General features: G+C 42.7%; 1 protein-coding gene across 7 annotated transcripts in view; it reads left to right on the top strand.

Annotated features, from left to right (window-relative positions):
• AHI1 (Abelson helper integration site 1) overlaps nt 1-22,248 on the top strand; it is a 280,181-nt gene that overhangs the window by 227,957 nt on the left and 29,976 nt on the right. For 5 of the 7 annotated variants that reach the window (XM_073671294.1, XM_073671289.1, XM_073671290.1 and 2 more), the window contains 4 exons: nt 753-821; nt 2,788-2,950; nt 3,054-3,184; nt 18,299-18,378. In XM_073671294.1, coding sequence (XP_073527395.1) covers nt 753-821; nt 2,788-2,950; nt 3,054-3,184; nt 18,299-18,378 — 443 coding nt within the window. The remainder of the gene's footprint in view (nt 1-752; nt 822-2,787; nt 2,951-3,053; nt 3,185-18,298; nt 18,379-22,248) is intronic. The other 2 variants (XM_073671291.1, XM_073671292.1) reach the window with 2 other exon arrangements.

The raw sequence follows: 22,248 nt of genomic DNA, 5'->3' as shown, positions 1-22,248 counted from the left end.
CACTGCATACGACCCCAAGAATACCATCCCTACAGTCAAGCATGGTGGTGGCAGCATCATGCTGTGGGGCTGTTTCTCTGCCAAGGGGCCTGGCCATCTGGTCCGCATCCATGGGAAGATGGATAGCACGGCCTACCTGGAGATTTTGGCCAAGAACCTCCGCTCCTCCATCAAGGATCTTAAGATGGGTCGTAATTTCATCTTCCAGCAAGACAGCGACCCAAAGCACACAGCCAAGAAAACCAAGGCCTGGTTCAATAGGGAAAAAGTCAAGGTGTTGGAGTGGCCTAGTCAGTCTCCTGACCTTAACCCAATTGAAAACTTGTGGAAGGAGCTCAAGAATAAAGTCCACATGAGACACCCAAAGAACCTAGATAACTTGGAGAAGATCTGCATGGAGGAGTGGGCCAAGATAACTCCACAGACCTGTGCCGGCCTGATCAGGTCTTATAAAAGACGATTATTAGCTATAATTGCAAACAAGGGTTATTCCACAAAATATTAAACATAGGGGTTGAATAATAATTGACCCACACTTTTATGTTTAAAATTTAATAAAATTCAACTGAGCAACATAACTTTTTGGTTTGTAAGATTTATGCTTCTGTTCATAAAACCTACTCTTGTTTGCAGTTTGAAGGCTCTAACTTATTTGCATCTTATCAAACCAGCTAAATCTGCAGGGGGTTGAATACTACTTGTAGGCACTGTATATAATATTTTATTTTCTTATTTTTTCCCAATAATTTTAGAGTAATTTAGAAGCAAAGGTTTCTTCACTAAAAATAGAAGCTGACAGTATTCTACCAGTCCAGGAGACCGTGAGTATCCTATATTCACACTTTTCTTTATATTGAGTATTGCTTAGTAATTAAACATTTTTATTAATGACATTTGGAGCTAACTGTATGCTTATGATTTATACAAAGTGTGGCCAACTAGAAGGCAAAATAGCAACTAATTCATTTAGACATATCAGAAAGATTATAGTGGTAGAGATCATGTTTATCAAGTTATTAATTCATAAAAAAAAGATCTTTCCATGATCGATAAAAATCAAACACAAAATATTGAACTACAAAGCTTTGTAGAGCCATAATGTTTTTATATTTCTAATTTCTAGGGTCCAACAGGAATGAAAATATTAACCCCTTAACGACCATGGGTCTTTCTGTTTTTGTGTTTTCATTTTTTGCTCCCCTTCTTCCCAGAGCCAGAACTTTTTTAATTTTCGTTCAATATGGCCGTGTGAGGGCTTATTTTTTGCGGGACGAGTTGTACTTTTAAACGCCATCACTGGTTTTACCATATCGTGTGCTGGAAAACAGGAAAAAAATTCCAAGTGCGGTGAAATTGCAAACAAAAATGCAATTCCACAGTTGTTTTTTGGGTTCTTTTTTTACCACGTTCACAGATTGCTAAAACTGACCTGCCATCATTATTCTCCAGGTCATTACGAGTTCATAGACACCAAACATGTATAGGTTCTTTTTTATTTAAGTGGTGAAAAAAAATCCAAAGTTTGCTAAAAAAAAATAAAATAAAAAATTACGCCATTTTCCAAGACCCGTAGCGTCTCCATTTTTCGGGATCTGGGGCCGCGTGAGGGCTTATTTTTTGCGCGCCGGGCTAACGTTTTTATTGATACTATTTTGGGGTAGATCTGATGTTTTGATTGCCCGTTATTGCATTTTATTGCAACGTTGCTGCGACAAAAAAAACGTAAATCTGGTGTTTATAATTTTTTTCTCGTTACGCCGTTTACCGATCGGATTAATTCTTCTTTTATACTGATAGATCGGGTGATTCTGAACGCAGCGATACCAAATATGTGTATGTGGGGTTTTTTTTTAATTATTTTATTTTGAATGGGGCGAAAGGGGGGTGATTTAAACTTTTATATATTTTTTTATTTTTTTAATATTTTTAAAAACATTTTTTTTACACTTACTGCATGCTTCAATAGTCTCCATAGGAGACTAGAAGCAGCAGTTATCTGATTGCTTCTACTGCATACAGGCGATGAGCAGATCGCTTGTATGCAGCAGAAATGCTCACTTGCTATGAGCGCTGACCACTAGGTGGCGCTCATAGCAATTGAGACATGACAACCACAGGAGTCTGCTGCAGGCCCTGGGTTGTCATGCCCACCCATCGATGACCCGCGATCACGTGACTGGGTCACCGATTGTCGGGCTTAGGACGCGCTTCCCGGAAGCACGAGTTAAATGCCGCTGTCTGAGATTGACAGCGGCATTTAACATGTTAACAGCCGCGGGTGGATCGCGATTCCTCCCGCGGATGTTGCGGGCACATGTCAGCTGTAATAATCAGCTGACATGTGCCCGGTTCAGTGCGCGCTCCGCGCCGGAGCCTTTCCGACTAGGTGCGTACTATTACTGACCTGGTCGGAAAGGGATTAAACACCTTTTGTCATATTAACAGTTTTCCAAGTGTCACCCTGTGGCGTTTTTGCATTCTAAGAATTGGGTTCACTTCATGTGTCAGGTTCATAAATCAATAAAGAAGCAGCTGTTTTGAAATTGGTACAGTAGTTGGTATGATTAGTGTGCAAAACCATTTCTCATATTTCCCACAGTCTTATTATCATATGTCTCCGGCTGTGTTCCCACCACCTTGATTCCTTTAGCAAAAGTTTACAAAGCCTCAGTTTTTACCAAGGTAGAGCTTTGGTTTCAGCTGTTTTACTGTGAGAGGAAGTAAATGGTAAAGGTGCCTTTGTGGCATGAACATGATAACGTTGTGGTGGTCTTATCTCTCCTCTAGGTGATTGCTCTGTACGACTACACTGCGCATAGATCAGATGAGCTAAGCATCCAACGTAGTGACATTATCCATGTGTTGTACAAAGATAATGACAATTGGTGGTTTGGCAGTCTACAGAATGGACAACAGGGTTACTTTCCAGCAAACTATGTGGCTGCTGAAAGTAAGTTCATACAATAGAAAGTAAGATTGGTTTAACTGATTATTTTGTTCCATACATCTGAAATGATTTGGGAACTTAATAGTATCATGTTTTTATTTTCCAGTCCAACATGACTATGACCACCCTACAACATCCAAATTTCACTATCCTGTGTCCCAGGAACAGTCACAAGCTGATCATCCAGAACATAATGCTGGCATGGTGAATATCCTTACTCCTAACAGAAAATATACTGTATGTAACATTATAAAGTAGTAGCCATTTCATTGATGATCAGATTTTCCTCTAAATTCTTAAGATTGGCTCATATTTCTACTGCTTTCAACACAAATGAGAGCATAATGATATCAGAATTTCATGATTTAAAACACACGTCTAATAGAAAATACCAACAGAAACAAATACATAAGGTGCATATAGTCTCATAAAATATAATGTTTATTGAAATTGTAAAATGAAAACCAAAATAATAAATACAATAACAAATAATTATTTTCCTGTTTATCTGTACATTATGTGGTAGATTTCATGATGGCAATTAAAACTACAACTTGTCGCACAAAAAAATCCTCACGTGGCTGTGTCAACAATTAAAAAAAAAAAAAGAAAAAGTTATGACTTTTGGAAGAAGGGGATATAAAAAACTAGAGGGAAAAATAAAAAAATGTCCACTCTATGTACTAAAGAATGAAAATACATCTACCATGACACTTGACTTTGAAGTGTCACAAAAACAATAATAATGCAATTAATATGGACAAAAGTGTCAATCATATGCTCACTATATGAGGAAAATCAATATAAACTATTGTTTTTCCTGTATCATACCCCATCTCTCCTTCACAAACTCAACCCAAATATGTCTGATAGATGTAGGAGATGTGAGGAAACAGGGGCAGACACCATTCACATCTTCTGGTCTGTGCTTTAAAGAAGCACTCCCATCAAAGCTTTTATCCTATTAATATATTGCACATCATATTATATAGCACTGTGTAGTTACAATTGCTCATTTTGACCATCTACCCAGTTAATTCTTCTGTTTTCCATTAGGTTTATGACATCACATGCTTAAAAACTGACTAGCTGAATCCTTCTAAGCTCTATGTAGAAACAGGAGGTCAATTTTCCCTGTATGAGTCATAGGTCACTTCAACAGTCAATGGCAGGGTAAGGAGGAAGGAGCAGCTGGGTCAGGAGTTGAAGAGGGGAATGATTTCTGCAGGGACTAGAGACTTCCTGTTTCTACATAGAACAGAGAATATACAGGAATTATCTGTGTAGAAAGACAAAATGAGCAATTGTATGTACGCAGTGCCGTATAATATGATGACTTCAGTATATTAACAGGATAAAAACTTTAAGGGCTTCTTTAATCCAACCTTACTGGATGGAGGTCAGAAACCTTATTTTTTAGGGTAATAAATATTCCATTAAAGGGGTTTTCCCATGAACAAAAGTTCATTTTAAAAATTGTCTGTGTCTGACCGTGTACGGAGCATACCACAGCTCCTGGGCAGGGGAGGAAGCAAAAGACAATACAGACATTAAATCCAGGGGATCGCAGAGGATTCTTTCTGTGAGGTAAAACATTGTTTAAAAAACAGGCAGTGAAATATTTTACCTCACAAAATGAATCCTCTGCGATTCCTGCCCAGGAGCTGTGGTATGTGCCATACACGGTCAGACAATTTTTGAAATGAGCTTTTGTTCGTGGGAAAACCCCTTTTAAGTTCTTTATATTTCCTACTTAATACCCCACCATTTCCAATAGGGAAAATTACTGCTAGGTTACTTCTTCACCTTCTAACAGCTGCAAAATGTTTAATAGCAAAAAACTGGAAAAGGTCCTTGATGAACCTATATTTGCGCATTAAAGATGTTAGAAACATGGAATACCTCACAGTTATGATTCTAAGTAGAGTTGATGCCTTCAATGACATATGGTCACTGTGGGACTACTACAGGGCAGAACATGAGTTATAAATGGTTGACTAATGATCTATATGATTTTCATGCCGGTTATGAGTATTGTGGTGCAGAATGTTAAAGGAGTACGCTACTCAGGAGAAATTGCACAACACATTTTGGGGTCCATTTTCTCCTGTTACCCATGTGAAAACAAAAACAGTTTGGGGCTAAAAGAACATTTTTGTGGGAAAAATGTGATTTTTTTTCTTCAGTTTCACAGCTCAACGTTTATAAAGTTCTGTGAAGCATCTGGGGGGTTCAAGGTACTCACCACATATCTAGATAAATTCTTTGAGGGGTCTGGTTTCCAAAATTGGGTCACTTGTGGGGGGATTCCATTGTTTAGGCACTGCAGGAGCTCTTCAAACGCGACATGGTGTCCGATTCCAGCCAATTTTGCGTTCCAATTGGCGAATGGTGTTCCTTCCCTTCCGAGCCCTGCCATGCATCCCCCAAACAGTAGTTTTCCTCCACAATGGGGTATCTGCATACTCAGGAGAAATCGCACAGCAAATTGTATCGTTCATTTTCTCCTGTTACTCTTGTGAAATTGCAAAATTTTGGGCTAAAGTAACATTTTTATGGGAAAAAAATAAAATGTCCATTTTTCCCGTTCACATTGCTTTAGTTCTTGTGAAGCACCTGAAGGATTAATAAACTTCTTGAATGTGATTTTGAGGGGTGCAGTTTTTAGAATGGTGTCACTTTTGAGTATTTTCTGTCACATAGGCCTCTCAAAGTCACTTCAAATGTGATGTGGTCCCTAAGAAATGGTTTTGTAAATTTGTTGGAAAAATGAGAAATTGCTGATAAAGGTTTAAACCTTATAACTTCCTAACAAAAAAAAAATATGTTTCAAAAATGGTGTTGATGTAAAGTAATATGCAAGAGATTGACCTGGCACCACGTATGTTGTGCCAAAGTCCCCATAAAGCTAAACTGGAGAGCAAAAAGAGGAAAAGGGGTACAAGAAAGGCACCAAACATCTTAAATGTGAAAAATATATATCAAATACCAATATACAGGGTGGGCCATTTATATGGATACACCTAAATTAAATGGGAATGGTTGGTGATATCAACTTCCTGTTTGTGGCACAGTAGTATATGGGAGGGGGGAAATTGTTCCAGATGGGTAGTGACCATGGTGGCCATTTTGAAGGTGGCCATTTTGGATCCAACTTTATTTTTTTCAATGGCAAGAGGGTCATGTGACAAATTAAACGTATTGAGAATTTCATAAGAAAAACAATGGTGTGCTTGGTTTTAAAGTAACTTTATTCTTTCATGACTTTTTTACAAGTTTATGACCACTTATAAAATGTGTTCAAAGTGCTGCCCATTGTGTTGGATTGTCAATACCACCCTCTTCTCCCACTCTTCACACACTGATAGCAACACCGCAGAAGAAATGCTATCACAGGCTTCCAGTATCCGTTGTTTCAGATGCTGCACATCTCGTATCTTGATGGTATGATGTGGTATATGGGGTACAAAGATAGTGGGGCTATTCTTCATCAATGGAAACCTCAATTCCACTGGATATCTGAAATTGCTACATGATGATGTGTTGCCCTCTTTATGCACTGAAGATGGCACGTTCCCTGAGTTTTTCCAACAAGATGGTGCACCACCACATTATGGGTGTCAGGTCTGAGCATTCCTACATGAACAGTTTCCTGGAAAGTGGATTGGTCGTTGTGGGCCAGTTGAATGGCCACCAAGGTCTCCCGATCTGACCCCCTTAGACTTTTATCTTTGGGGTCATCTGAAGGCAATTGTCTATGCTGTTAAGATACGAGATGTGCAGCATCTGAAACAACGGATACTGGAAGCCTGTGCTAGCATTTCTTCTGCGGTGTTGCTATCAGTGTGTCAAGAGTGGGAGAAGAGGGTTGCATTGACAATCCAACACAATGGGCAGCACTTTGAACACATATTATAAGTGGTCATAAACTTGTAAGAAGCTCATGAAAGAATAAAGTTACGTTAAAACCAAGCACACCATTGTTTTTCTTATGAAATTCTCAATAAGTTTGATGTGTCACATGACCCTCTTCTCATTGAAAAAAATAAAGTTGGATCCAAAATGGCCGACTTCAAAATGGCTGCCATGGTCACCACACATCTGGAAAAGTTTTCCCCCTCCCATATACTAATGTGCCACAAACAGGAAGTTGATATCACCAACCATTCCCACTTAATTTAGGTGTATCCATATAAATGGCCCACCCTGTACAAGAAAAAGGTATACATTTTATTATATTCATTTGGTTATATTTAACATCTATTTATTATTCTGTTTAGATCACATTGTGATAGTTCAGACCTACTGGGTCTCTTTGTATGCGTCCACTCATATTTATGACGTTATATACAGTACAGACCAAAAGTTTGGACACACTTTCATTTAAAGATTTTTCTGTATTTTCATGACTATGAAAGTTGTACATTCACACTGAAGGCATCAAAACTATGAATTAACACATGTGGAATTATATACTTAACAAAAACGTGTGAAACAACTGAAAATATGTTTTATATTCTAGGTTCTTCAAAGTAGCCACCTTTTGCTTTGATGACTGCTTTGCACACTCTTGGCATTTCTTGTATATTGGTATTTGATATATATTTTTCACATTTTAAGATGTTCGGTGCCTTTCTTGTACTCCTTGTCCTCTTTTTGCTCTCCACTGATGTAAAGTAGACATGTGGGAAATGTTATTAACTATTTGGTGTGGTATAACTATCTGGTTTAAGGGCATAAAAATTCAAAGTTTGAAAATCGTGCAATTTTCTAATTCTTTGCCAAATTTTCAATATTTTCATAAATAAATGTAAATAATGTCTACTAAAATTTACCCCTAACATAAAGTACAATATGTCACTAAAAAAACATCTTAGAATCACTGGGATATATTGAAGCGTTCCAGAGTTATTACCAGATACCAGATAAAGTGACACTGGTCAGATTTAAATAATGAGACCTGGTCATTAACCTACAAAGTGGCTCGGTCCTTTAGGGTTTATAGAGGTTGTCTGCTACTCAGACAATCTTTTTTTTCAATCCGGTACTGGAGGCGAGTATAGATGATATTATTTTACGGGGTGGGGGAAACCCAGGGATTGAGAAGGGGTTGTCTGAGCAGTGGAAAATCCCTTTAAAACATAAAAATAATGGATGACAAAAATGTATGACTTTGCTTCCTGGCATGTTTTTTTCCTTTACCCAGGAGCACTGCAGGTTGAATAGCTTATGTGTTGTGGTTGGCTTGCTGCAAATAGTTGATCAGAGTGTATTCATATCTTGTTAAATTTCATCTTTTGATTTGTCATTGCTTGTATATGCTATGTAACATGTTTCAACAGTAATTGTGAATCAAATATATATCTAACAGATTTGAATGCTTTTGAGAAGAGGAATAGGTGACCTTCCAGACTTGCATAATAATAAGTGATGGTTTCATTTGGTGGGTGTAGCTGTGATCAAGACTCATCAAGACCACCCAGCCATTGAAGAATCAGAAAACACATTATGGGGCCAATACATCAAAGTATTTACGACAGAAAAGTGTCATAAAATGTTTTAAAAAGACGCAAGATTTTTTCTAAACACAGTTGCGCAAAAGCTTTGTGACATTTTCCCACCAGTTTGAAGCTGCTCCACAAAATGGGAGGAGGCAGGATTGCTACTCCAAGCTCTGTTAAAATGGGAGGAGGCGTGATGTTGTGTGGCTACTCTCGCCCGTCAACTTCAGAAAAAGTGTTGGCATTTCTTACGTCAGAAATGTTACTCCAGCTTCTGACTCAAGTAGCATTTCTGATGAGGTGCTTAATGAATTTGTTGCATCCTACTCCAAAATGTTTTCTCTTTAAGATTATCATGTCTAATGCGAGTCTTAATGAATCAAGCCCTAAGTGTAGTGAATCAACTCTAATGGTACTAAAGAGAACTTTTCACCACTCTTGATCTTTCTGGAGGTTATATGGTATTTCCTAGAAATAATGTTTAATGCAGCATCTTTACTTAAAATTTCCATTTTTGCCCTTTCTCGGCTATTTCTAATATAAATGTATAAATTATAATTGGCAACTGGGTGTTCATTTTTCTCTTGTTAGAGAAGTGTGCTACACAGTCAAACATCGGCAGCCCTTAATGCACAGTGTGACAGTGTGCTGGGAAACACCTCGTACACGTAACACCCAGTTGTCTATTCATTAATATATTTCGAGTAGTAAGAAACTGAGGAATTGTACAAAGCAGGATTATTTTCTTGGTAAAGTTGGGAATAAATTAATGTACTAAAAAGACAATTCAGGAGAGGTAACTGGTGTTCTTAAAGGGGAAGCGATTAAAACACATGGCTCATACTTAAGTTTTTTTCTAAACATCATTCACACTAGTGGTCAAACAATAGATCAGCACAATGGCTCGGAGGATAGCATTGTTGCCTTGCAGCTTTGGCTTTCTTGGGTCAAATATGACAAAGGCTTACCGTATTTTTCGGACTATAAGACACACCGGACCATAAGACGCACCTAGGTTTTAGAGGAGGAAAATAGAAAAAAAATTAAGCAAAAAAAGTGTTCTCGATGCACTGTTAAGGGGGACGGGGTCTTCTGCTGACACTGGTATAGGGGTAATGTCCCCCAATTCTGACAATATCCCCCATCCTGGTATATATGTCCCCCCCTTCCTATTATACGTGGCCGCCATCCTGGTATGCATGGCACCCCTCCATCCTGGTATGCATGGAACCCCTCCATCCTGGTATGCATGGAACCCTTCCATCCTGGTATGCATGGCACCCCTAATCCCTATCCGGGTATGCATGACATCTCTCATCCTTATCCTGGTATACATGGCCCCCTCATCCTTATCCTGGTATATATGGCCCCCTCATCTTTATCCTGGTATGCATGGCCCACTCATCCTTATCCTGGTATGTATGGCCCCCTCATCCTTATCCTGGTATGTATGGCCCCCTCATCCTTATCCTGGTATGTATGGCCCCCTCATCCTTATCCTGGTATGTATGGCCCCCTCATATTTATCCTGTTATGTATGGCCCCCTCATCCTTATACTGATATGTATGATCCCCCTCATCTTTATCCTGTTATGTATGATCCCCCTCATCTTTATCCTGTTATGTATGCCCCCCTCATCCTTATCCTGGTATGCATGGTCCCCCTAATCCCCATCACGCTGTACATAAAAAAAACAACAAAAAAAAACACTCCTACTCACCTTTCTTCTCTCCTCCAGCTCTGCGTCCTGTCTGCCCGCACTGATCTCGCCATGTGAGCCGCGCATGACGTCACTGCCATGCACGGCTCACAAGGAGAGATCAGCTGCCGGAAGTCACTGCTCCCCACGCCGGGACTGTGTGCGCGGGGAGCAGTGACTTCATTCTCCTTAATAGCTGGCACACAGCGTAGCCGCAGTGCGGCTCCTGCTGCTGCCGGGCGATCGCATGTGCCCGCTATTAAAGGGCATGAATATTCACCCCTCCCCACGCCCATGGGCGTGGAGAGAGGTTGAATATTCATGCCCTTTAACAGCAGGCACACGCGATTCTGGCAGCAGCAGGAGCTGCGCTGCTGATACACTGTGTGCTGCTATTAAGGAGCATGAGCGTGGGGAGCAGTGAATATTCATTTTCTTTAGCAGCGGGGACAGTGTAGGCTGCAACAGGCGGCTGCTTCCTCCTGTGCCTCGCTCCTTCTCCGCTACCACTCCCCCCACACAGCATATATATATATATATATACCCCCTTCCCCCCAACATTCGGACTATAAGACGCACCCCCATTTTCCTCCAAAATTTGAGGAAAAAAGTGCGTCTTACAGTCCGAAAAATATGGTACATCTGCATAGAGTTTGTATGTTCCTCCTGTGTTTGCATGAGTTTCCTCTTTTAACTTTGGTTTCTTCCTAGACACAAAATATAAGAGCTTGAATTTCTATAAAATAGTTACTTGGATATACGTGTCTTTATGGCAGCCGCTGACACCCATGCTCCATAACTCTCCAAATAGCTTCACTTTGAGTTCCTTGTGTACGAAAGCACATTACTAGTGTTTGTTGCTGTGAATCACCATCCAAGGGTAGACCTCACAATGGGGATCAATAGCATAAAGCACTTTTCTTATTCAAACGTGTCCAAATATAGTTGTAAAATATAGGAATAATCATTATTTACCTCTTGAATCCAACACCCCTGCTGCTCTGCCACTCCTGTGGACCCGCCACTATGGGAAGTAATGACATTCCGGCCATCAGTCATGTAATGTCTGCTGCCAATCATTGGCTTCAGTGTTGAAGTTTGCATATATGGCATGTGAGTGCAGTGATCATGATGCAAGACATGAGACTATCATTCCCGCTACCTGCAGGGACCAACAATGTAGCAGCACTATTTTATTTTGTAACACATGAAGAATGTACCCATCACTGGTTCCCTTTTAGATTAATTTCATTTTTTCACTATAAAATGTAGATCTCATAATGAAAAAGTTTGGTCTCCTGATCCAAACCATCCCTCCCTTACACTTCATCTCATTGTGTGAGTGATCAATTACATGAAGCTCGTGTAAGCATTTTAGTTGACATTTGATCTAAATGTCGTCATTTTTTTCCCTCATTGCTTTCTGGAACCTGTTAGGCTGGACAAACGAAATTGATGAGCCCTGACGAGATGTTTGTTATCTTGTAGGAGGAACCTTAATCCTTTGAGCTGTACTTTCATAGTTGTCAAATGAAATTACCTAAGAATTACATATTGACATTGGTTTTGAAGGGAAAGACCTAATCAATTGAAATAATTTTATCTTGAGCAAACAGAGGCATGCCTTTGCCTGTGAGGGTGCAATATTTTATATGCAGCTACATATTTTACAAAGTGGTCATCCTGTATGCTACATTTATTAGGACATTAGAACACCAGTATTGGAAGGTATTTACTGATTTAAAAACATAAGTCAATTTATGCTAACAAAATGAGAAGAATAGTAAAGATATTTTACATTGACAGTAGATGAAAGTATTTGACTATTTGAAAAGCACTTCTATAGTAAATGTTTATGCATGTATTGGCAACAGTGTCTAACTATCCTCCTTTACATTTCGATTAAAATTAAAGATTTTGCACTAAGGCCCATGAACTTTTAGTTACCCCCAGGGCTGTGGAGTGGGTAAGCCAAATCTCCGACTCCTCAATTTCCATGAGACCGACTCCACGACTCTGACTCCCTCATACATGGCTCATGTTTAAGTGATAAATTTACTGTAGCACAGATTCATCTCAGCTAAAAGTCTAGACCCTTAGATCAGGAATAGGACAGACATTTATACGACATTTCATAACTTTCCCAAATTCTTATGAAAAAATATTCCCCACAAACTGCATTGAACTACTGTACCCAATTTATTATATATTTTAGGAGTTGGAGTCTGTCCATTTTATACCGACTCCACCAAAATGGACTCCGACTCCGCAGCCCTGGTTACCCCACTGAATGCTAGCGGGGGTCCCCAAATATCACAGATTTTTTATAGTATTGGTCTTTTCATATGGGACAAAGGACCCTTTTGGACGCCCTCTGGCTTGAGGGCCTGTGTGCTACCGCAACCTCTGCACTCATGATAGTTATGCCCCTGACCAAAATGTATATTTGGTGCAAGCCTCTAAAATCTGGACCAATGGTTCAATGAATAATCAAGACAAATAAAAAAGGTGTGATGTTCACACCAATCATAATGAAGGCAGGAAAATTCACCACATATTCTTATTTCAAAATGCAAATTCATTTATTTCAAACCAAGTGTAGGTAGGAAGATATATGCTCAGAGATAATTATTGGTGCAGAATATTGAGATGACATAAGTAAAGTTTTGACCCAATCCCGGGTCTCATTCACACAATCTTGGAGGCTTTATCCTTAGAGGTAGTATGACTTTGTGGCCCTTACTAGGGAGAGGTAGTGGGTATAACCTTGGGAAGAGAAGTTAGTCACACGTTCATGCGCCTTCTGGTGTGTCTGCATCAAATAATTGTCTCTGAACATATATCTGCCTACCTACACGTGGTTAAAAATAAATGAATTTGCATTTTGAAATAAGAGTGTGTAGTGAATTTTCCTGACTTTATGTACCAGGGTCAACATACCCCCTTCCTCCTGCACTTTGCATCAACAACTGTGTGCACGCCAGTCCTCTTCAATCTTAATGAAGGGGCGTGTTAGAATCAGACACTCCTGATTTATTAAGGGGCATATGCCTCTTATTGAATCAGGGGCATCTGACAAGTAGCATGCGCCTTGACACAAATCCTACTCTAGTCAGGGACTGGAGTAAGATTTATAGTTTAAGGAATGGCACAGCTCGTCATAAAGTAGACAAGCTGTGGTGTCACGCTCCAATTTGGCCCATTGTGGTGAAATTGGTGTGAAAAAGCCCGGAATCTGTCACTCCCTGGCACTTATCTGACTTCTAATATGGGCATACAGGTGATAGAAATGTAAATTTATACCTACCTGTATGCCTCATATTGGAGGTCTTGTTGCTGTGAAATGTATTTTTATTCAATCAAGTTTCTGATGCTTGCAGGCCCGGGGACTGAAAGAAATCCCCACCTGCTGTGGTAATTACAATGTTTCCCCCCTCCCCGCATGTCATAGTGCCTGGATTTGGCCGCTGCAACTGCACATCACAGGGCACTGTGACGTGCAGGGGAGGGGGGAAACATTATAATTACCACAGGAGGCAGAAATTTCTTCCAGTCCCTGGGACTGGAACACATCAGAAACTTGTATGAATAAAGACATTTCACAACAACAAGACCTCTAATATGAGGCATACAGGTATGAATAGATTTACATTTCTATCACCTGTATGCCCATATTAGAGGTCAGATAAGTGCCAGGGGTGACTGATTCCCTTTAACCCCTTTCCGATCTCGTCAGTAATAGTACGTAGCTGCGCCCTGGGACTTATGGACCAGCTGCGTACTATTACACGTGCCACCGCCGGGTGTCAGCTGATTGTCATAGCTGACACCCGGTGCTATGTGCAAGGAGCGGTCCCGCACCGCTCCCGGCACATTAACCCCTGCAATGCTGCGATCTAAGTCGATTGCAGCATTGCGGGGGCAAGGGGGGAGGTGATCTCTATACTCCCCTCTCCTGCCGGCGTCCAGCGATGTCTGCGGCGGCTTCCGGATGTCGTCATGACGACCCGATGTCATCATGACAACATCCGGGTCACTAGGAGGCAGGGCGTTACTTTGGTCATGTGCAGTGCATGACCAAAGTAATGTCTCCCCTGTGTGCAGCGCTAACGGGCTGCATAGCATAGGGAGCTGCTGCTCTCTATGCCATGCAGCCGTTCAGGCTGCAAAAAGTAAAAGTCCCATAGTGGGATAATGTGTAAGAGGTAAAAAAAAAAAAAATTGTAAAAAATATTTAAAAAAAATGAAAAAAATAATCCCCCAAAAAATAAAAATATATTGAACCTATAATATTTATTTATTATGAAAAAAAAAAAAATAAACCAATAAAAGTACACGTATTTGGTATCGCCGCGTCTGGAACGACCTGACCTATAAAAGTGTCTCACTAGTTAACCCCTTTAGTAAACACGGTAAAAAAAACGAAGCAAAAAACAATGCTTTATCATCATACCGCCAAACAAAAAATGGAATAACACGCGATCAAAAAGACGAATGTAAATAAAAATGGTATCTCTGAAAACGTCATCTTGTCCCGCAAAAAACAAGCCGCCATACAGCTCCATTATCCGAAAAATAAAAATGTTATAGCTCTCAGAATAAAGCGATACAAAAAAATTCTTTTTTTTTTAGAAAATAGTTTTTATTGTGTAAAAGCGACAAAACATAAAAAAACTATATAAATGCAGTACCGCTGTATAAACGTACTGACCCGAAGAATAAAGCTGCCTTATCAATTTTACCACACGCGGGATGGCATTAAAAAAAAAAAACAATAACGGAATTGCTTGTTTTTGTTTATTCTGCTTCCCAAAAATCGGAATAGAAAGCGATCAAAAAATGGCTCATGCCCGAAAATAATACCAATAAAAACGTCATCTTGTCCCGCAAAAAACAAGCCATCACATGACTCTGTCGGCCAAAATATGGAAATATTATAGCTCTCAAAATACGGCAATGCAAAAACTAGTCTTCGGGAAAAAAAGCGTCTTTTAGTGTGTGACAGCTGTCAATAATAAAAACCCGATATGAATCTGGTATCGCTGTAATCGCACAGACCCATAGAATAAAGCTGTGTAATCACTTATACCACACGAGGAACGGTGTAAAAAAGTAAACTCTAGGATTAGGGTTGTATTAGGGTTGGGGTTACGGTTGTGCCAGGGTTGGGGTTAGGGTTGGGTTGGGGTTGCTGCTAGGGTTGGGGCTAGGGTTGGGGTTGTATTAGGGTTGGGATTTTTTCAAAGGTAAAGAAAAAAAAATGATGACGATATGGCGACCAGTGTTGAGCGCAAGTGCTCGCTACTTGAGTTTGCATCAGGTGCTTGTGTATGCACTGAGTATCGTGTGTGTTCGAGTGACATGCTCGACTCTCTGCCACATATGCTTCGCGGCCAATAAAAACGTTGCTGGGATCGCCTGCCATGCACGAGCAATCCCCACATGTTTTTTTTTGGGTGTCTAACAACCGTAAAAAATGCGGGGCAGGGACTCGAGCATGTCACTCGAGCACCCGTGATACATGGTGCATACCCGAGTACCCGATGCAAACTCAAGTAGCGAGCACTTGCGCGCAAGACTATTGACAACTTATTCAATATAATGACATAATGTTATCAAATGCTATCGTACCTCTGGGTTCAAAATGTACTCTATACCCCTTGATAAAATCCTTGAGTGGTCTAGTTTCCAAAATGGAGTCAATTGTGGGGGGTTTCCACTATTTCGGCACATCAGGGGCTCCCGAAATGCGACATGGCGTCCGCTCTTGATTCCAGCCAATTTTGCATTCAAAATGTCACACAGTGCTCCTTCCCTTCTGAACCCTGACGTGTGCCCAAACAGTGTATTTTCCCAACCTATGGGGTATTGGCATACTCAGGAGAAATTGCACAACAGTTTTTAGGTTCCATTTTCTCCTCTTACCCTTGTAAAACTAAAAAATTTGGGGCTAAAATATCATTTTTGTGGAAAAAGTTAGATTTATTTATTTTCACGGCTTCATGTTCTAAACTTCCGTGAAGCACCTGGGGGTTAAAGGTGCTCACCACACATCTAGATAAGTTCCCTGAGGAGTCTAGTTTCCAAAATAGTATCACTTATGGGGTGTTTCCAGTGTTTAGGTACATCAGGGGCTCTCCAAATGCAACATGGCGTCCGCTAATTATTAAAGCAAATTTTATATTCAAAAAGTCAAATGGCGCTCCTTCCCTTCCGAATCCTGCCCAAGCAGTGGTTTTCCCCCACATATGGGGTATCAGCTTACTCAGGAGAGATTGCACAACAAGTTGCATGGTGCAGTTTCTCCTGTTACCTTTATGAAAATGCAAAACTGGGGGCTGAAAAACATTTTTGTGGGAAAAATGTGAAAATTTTATTTTCACGGCTCCATCTTATAAACTTCTGTGAAGCACCTGGGGGTTTAAGATGCTCACCACTCATCTAGATAAGTTCCCTGAGGGGTCTTGTTTCCAAAATGGTATCACTTATGGGGGGTTTCCACTGTTTAGGCACATCAGGGGCTCTCAAAACGCAACATGGCGTCCGCTAATTATTCAAGCAAATTTTACATTCAAAAAGTCAAATGGCACTCCTTCCCTTCTGAGCCCTGCCGTGCGCCCAAACAGTGGTTTTTCCTCACTTATGGGGTATCTGTGTGCTCAGGGGAAATTGCACTACAAATTTTGGGGTCCATTTTTTCCTGTTACCCCTGCAAAACTAAAAAAAATTGGGGTCTAAAGTAACATTTTTGTGAAAAAAGTTAAATGTTTATTTTTTTCTTCCCCATTCCAAAAATTCCTGTGACGCACGTGAAGAGTTAATAAACTTCTTGAATGTGGTTTTGAGCACCTTGAGGAGTGCAGTTTTTAGAATGGTGTCACTTTTGGGTATTTTCTGTCATAAAGACCCCTCAAAGTCACTTCAAATGTGATGTGGCCCCTAAAAAAATGGTTTTGTAAATTTTGTTGGAAAAATTAGAAATCGCTGATCAACTTTTAACCCTTATAGCGCACTAATAAAAAAAAAATGTTGGTTCCAAAATTGTGCTGATGTAAAGTAGACATGTGGGAAATGTAATTTTTTAACTATTCTGTGTGACATATCTCTCTGATTTAAGGGCATAAATATTCAAATTTTAAAAATTGTGAAATTTTCAAAATTTTCCCCAAATTTCCAATTTTTTCACAAATAAAAGCAAGTGATATTGAAGAAATTTTACCACTATCATGAAGCTCAATATGTCATGAAAAAACTGTCTCAGAATCAGGGGGATCCGTTGAAGCGTTCCAGAGTAATTACCTCATAAAGTGACAGTGGTCAGAATTGTAAAAATTGGCCTGGTCATTAACGTGCAAACCACCCTGGGGGGTAAAGGGGTTAAACACATTGGGGCTGCTTGATCAAACAGTTTTCTTCAGCATTCTGTCAAATAGTCCAGAATGTTGCAAATTTTTGCATAACTTATAGGTGCACAAAAATATTGTGGCTTTTGAGGTTTTTCTGATAGCCACGGCCAACTCGACCTTGCCCTTTGCCGTGTGGGGGCATGGCCGAGTGTGGCTGACAAATCCTGAAAGTGGGGTAAATTACGACAGAAATGTACTTTAGTCACTGACTGGAGTACATATCTTGCAGTGGCAGCTGAAAATGTGCCAGATTTATTAAGAGATGCACACCTTTTAATAAATTTGTAATTTCTTACTCCAGTGCACGGCCTTCATCGAGAATCAGGGCTATTTTCCTGTGTCTTTTCTCATTATTTTGATACTTTATCTGGTAGACTGTAAGCTACACTTCCAAACCAGTAGCATCTCTAGTAGTAATTATTTCACGTGTAGTTTATACAGTCGCTCTGTGTGGTTAGTCTTGTAAGCCTCTCTATAACCGGTGAACAACCAGGTGCAGCCAAGATTTTACCCTGAGTAATTTCTAATGTTTGTTTCTCACTTAAAAATGTCTAACTAGGAGAAAGTGGGGCCTAAACCTATTTCCTACCACAGATCCTCAAATGAGACTGCGTTTTAAAGATGGGGTGTATTCTCTTTCCCCAGGAAGCTGGTGGGTTTGTAAGATGTACAGGTTTGTAAGATGTACAGACTTGGCCTCTTTGCCTTACATACTACTATATCGTCTATATGTTGTTTTTGCAGATGTCAGCAGTCCCCAGCAAGTCAAAGGATCTGAAATTTATGTCACATCATGACACAGATGAAGGCTCACCTGTGACATTGTAAGATGCATCAATTATTGTGATTTTGGTCAAGTTTCACAATGTCAGACCAATCATTTTCTATAGTGTGTGTGTACACACATATACATATTGTAATGCACACGCCCGGGCTGAGCGGCGTGTGCGTGTGATTGTAGTGATTCCACTGTACCGTACCGGAGAGTGCCTGGAGGGGCGTAACTAAGTGTCTGCCCGATCCGACCAAGATCGCACGACGGCATACGACGCCAGTGCACCAGGGAGGAACCGAGCTGAGGTACCAGGGTCTACTCCAGGTCAGACTCCGGACACGGCTGTTGGCCCACACCGGGGAATACAGGAACTGGAAGGTTTAGGCTGGCACACTGGTATGCAGACGGGGAGGTACTGGCAGGTGCAACAGGTTGGAGCACAGAGAGCATAGAACCCAGTACAGACTGGGACTTCTGGAACAGAACCGCAGAAGCGGTATACAAACACAGCAGGTTGAGAGCAAGACGAGGCCGCCAGGAGCAGAGCAAAGAGTCAGAGCAGAGCGAGGCTGCCGGAGCAGCGAGCAAGAGGGAGCAGGGCGAGGCTGCCAGAGCAGCGAGCAAAGGGTCAGAGCAGAGTAGGACTGCCGGAGCAGCGAGCAAAGGGTCAGAGCAGAGTAGGACTGCCGGAGCAGCGAGCAAAGGGTCAGAGCAGAGCGAGACTGCCGGAGCAGCGAGCAAAGGGTCAGAGCAGACTGCCGGAGCAGCGAGCAAGAGGGAGCAGAGCGAGACTGCCAGGGTAGCGAGCAAAGGGGAGAGAGCAGAACGAGACTGCCGGAGCAGTGAGAAAGAAGGAGCAGAGCGAGACTGCTGGAGCAGTGAGAAAGAAGGAGAGAGCAGAACGAGACTGCCGGAGCAGTGAGAAAGAGGGAGCTGAGCGAGACTGCCGGAGCAGTGAGGTAAAGGGAGAGAGCAGAATGAGACTGCCGGAGCAGTGAGCAAGATCAGAGCAGGACGAGACCGCCTGGAGCAGTGAACAAGAGCAGAGCAGGACGAGACCGCCTGGAGCGGTGAGCAAGAGCAGAGCAGGACGAGACCGCCTGGAGCGGTGAGCAAGAGCAGAGCAGGACGAGGCCGCCTGGAGCGGTGAGCAAGAGCAGAGCAGTACGAAGCCGCCTAGAGCGGTGAGCAAGAGCAGAGCAGGACGAGGCCGCCTGGAGCGGTGAGCAAGAGCAGAGCAGGACGAGGCCGCCTGGAGCGGTGAGCAAGAGCAGAGCAGGACGAGGCCGCCTGGAGCGGTGAGCAAGAGCAGAGCAGGACGAGGCCGCCTGGAGCGGAGAGCAAGGCAGAGCAGGGGGGACAGGGCTCTGTTCACACGGAACAGACAGGAAGGGAAAGGCAGAGCCAGATACCCACAGGGTACTTGCAGAGAAGTAGCGAGTGGACCACAAACTCACAAACGGGAGTACAGAGACAACAAGCAGGAGTTAGGTACGAGTTCAGACTCTGCAGAAAAGGGAAAGGAACGGACATAGAGAAAAAACAGGTAAAAGATAGGAGAGAGTTCAGACTGGAACTGAGTGTACGGAGGAGACCGACACTGCAGCGGAATACAGGAGCGGGTCTGGGAATACGGCCCCCAGAGAGGCGGGATGAACAGGCAAGGAGCGTGTTCAGACAGGACAGACAAGATACAGGAGCAGGTCTAGGTAATCGGCCCCTAGAAGGCGGGAGGAACAGGCTAGGAGCGTGTTCAGACAGGCCTGGAAATACAGCCTCCAGGATAGGCAGACAAGAGGCAAGGAACGTGTACAGACTGCAGGTAAGGGTACACAGATAGGACACAGTACAGACATGGGAACAGATACTGCAAGACAGGTAACATAGACAGGACCTGGCATGTCAGAGAAAAAAGCCAACTGACAGGGCAAGATGCTCAGGCAGGGATTGATTGGAGCAGCTGGGTTAAATACCAGGTGACAGACAGCAATAGGCTGAGGACGCACAAGGGGTGTGACCCACAGCAGGTACAAAAAGCAGGAAGTGATCGGGCGCCGCCCTTAAGCAGCAGAAACAGACACAAACAGACAGCATGGAGGGAAGCCAGAGAGACATTCTCAAGTGCGCGCTCTTGCACAGTGGGAGATGGACCACTATGCAAAGACACCGCCAGGTATGTTACAGTACCCCCCCCCCCTTACGTCCCCTCTTCTTCAGGCCTGCCAGAATCTTCCGCAGGGAATTCGAGGGCCAATCCTTCACTTCAAGTAGATCATTTCCACTGTCCACAGGAAAAACTGGTCTCCTCTGGGTAGCTAGGATGCTACCTCCTATCCAGCCTTCCTCAGCAACAGACGAAACGGGTGGAGTACCAGGAACAGCACACAAGGAAGTCTCTCTCCACATATTTTCAGGTTTGGCACCCCAGAGGGTACAGGAGACAACTGGAAGTCCTCCACCGGGTTGGAGGGGAGCAGAGACTTGGGGGTAATCTCTGCTTCGAGGTACATCTTGTCAAACTCACAGGAAGAAATAGACGGATTATCATGTACAGGATGAGAAAAAGTCACTGTCTCTTTGTTATCTGGTGGTACCCTGGAGGATTCAGGAAACAACTGAAGGACCTCCGCCGGGTCAGAAGAGTGCAGAGGCTCGGGGAAAATATCTGCTTCAGAGTACACTAGGTCGGACACACTGGACGAAGCAGGCGAGGTATCGGGTGCCGAGTATAGGAAAGTCTCTGTCCATTCACCACCAGGTAGCACCCCGAAGGGTTCAGGAGACAACTGGAGATCCTCCGCCTGATCGGAGGGGTGTAGAGACTCGGGGGTAAGCTCTGCTTCGGAGAACACCAGGTCGGACTCACTGGACGAAGCGGGCGAGGTATCAGGTGCAGAGTATAGGGAAGTCTCTCTCCAATTGTCATCAAGTGGTATCCCGGGGGATTCAGGAGGCAACAGGGGGTCCTCCGGTGTGGATTCTGGGTGGGCAGCAGTCTCTTCGGGCAGGAGAACTGGTGCACTACCCACGCACATTACCCGTTGGGGCTTCTCCGGGATACAGGGAGATGAAGCTTCAGTAGGGACTTCAAGGTTGGGGTCAGGAGGTCTCAGGGAGGACAGACCCTGGCGTGACGGCTTGCCTCTACATCTAGCACGTCTGGACTGCCTCTTGAGGTTGGGAGAAGTATTCCGGAGAGTGTAGTCACCCTGTGAGGATTCTGGAAGGGCAGTAGTCTCAATGGGCTGGAGGACTATTGCGCTACCCACACACATTACCCATCGGGGCTGCTCCGGGATACTGGGAAGTGAAGCTTCAGCAGGAGCCTCCGGGTTAGGATCCTCGAAGACCATTAGAAGGGCCACCAGGAAGGCCATTATGTCCAGGACGATAGGATTCTGTGCGTCCCATAGGGGGATGATCCAATTCAAGGCATCACCCGCTAGGTAAGACATCATGAATCCCACCTTAACCCGATCTGTGGGAAAACATAGAGGGTAGAACTTGAAGTGTAGCATGCATTGCTCCACAAATGCACGACTCTGTCTTGGATCCCCATAGTAACGTGGCGGATCCTCAGGAACGAGAGCTGATAATCCATCTGGACGGGTGCGTAATTCGCCTGGAACTCAGCTAAGGAAAAAAAAAATTTATTTATTTATTTTTAATGCACGTATTCGCTGGAAAACGTCTCAGAGAGCGAAGGCCGTGGGGCTCAACGGGAACCATGGCCTGAGCATGCTGTAATGCACACGCCCGGGCTGAGCGGCGTGTGCGTGTGATTGTAGTGATTCCACTGTACCGTACCGGAGAGTGCCTGGAGGGGCGTAACTAAGTGTCTGTCCGATCCGACCAAGATCGCACGACGGCATACGACGCCAGTGCACCAGGGAGGAACCGAGCAGAGGTACCAGGGTCT

The sequence above is a fragment of the Phyllobates terribilis genome, unplaced genomic scaffold, assembly GCF_046119375.1.
Source record: "Phyllobates terribilis strain yellow unplaced genomic scaffold, ASM4611937v1 Scaffold_3__8_contigs__length_932513732, whole genome shotgun sequence".
NCBI classification, from domain to species: domain Eukaryota; kingdom Metazoa; phylum Chordata; class Amphibia; order Anura; family Dendrobatidae; genus Phyllobates; species Phyllobates terribilis.
Note: the sequence above shows the minus strand (reverse complement) of the source record. Positions and strands in the feature narration are given on the sequence as shown.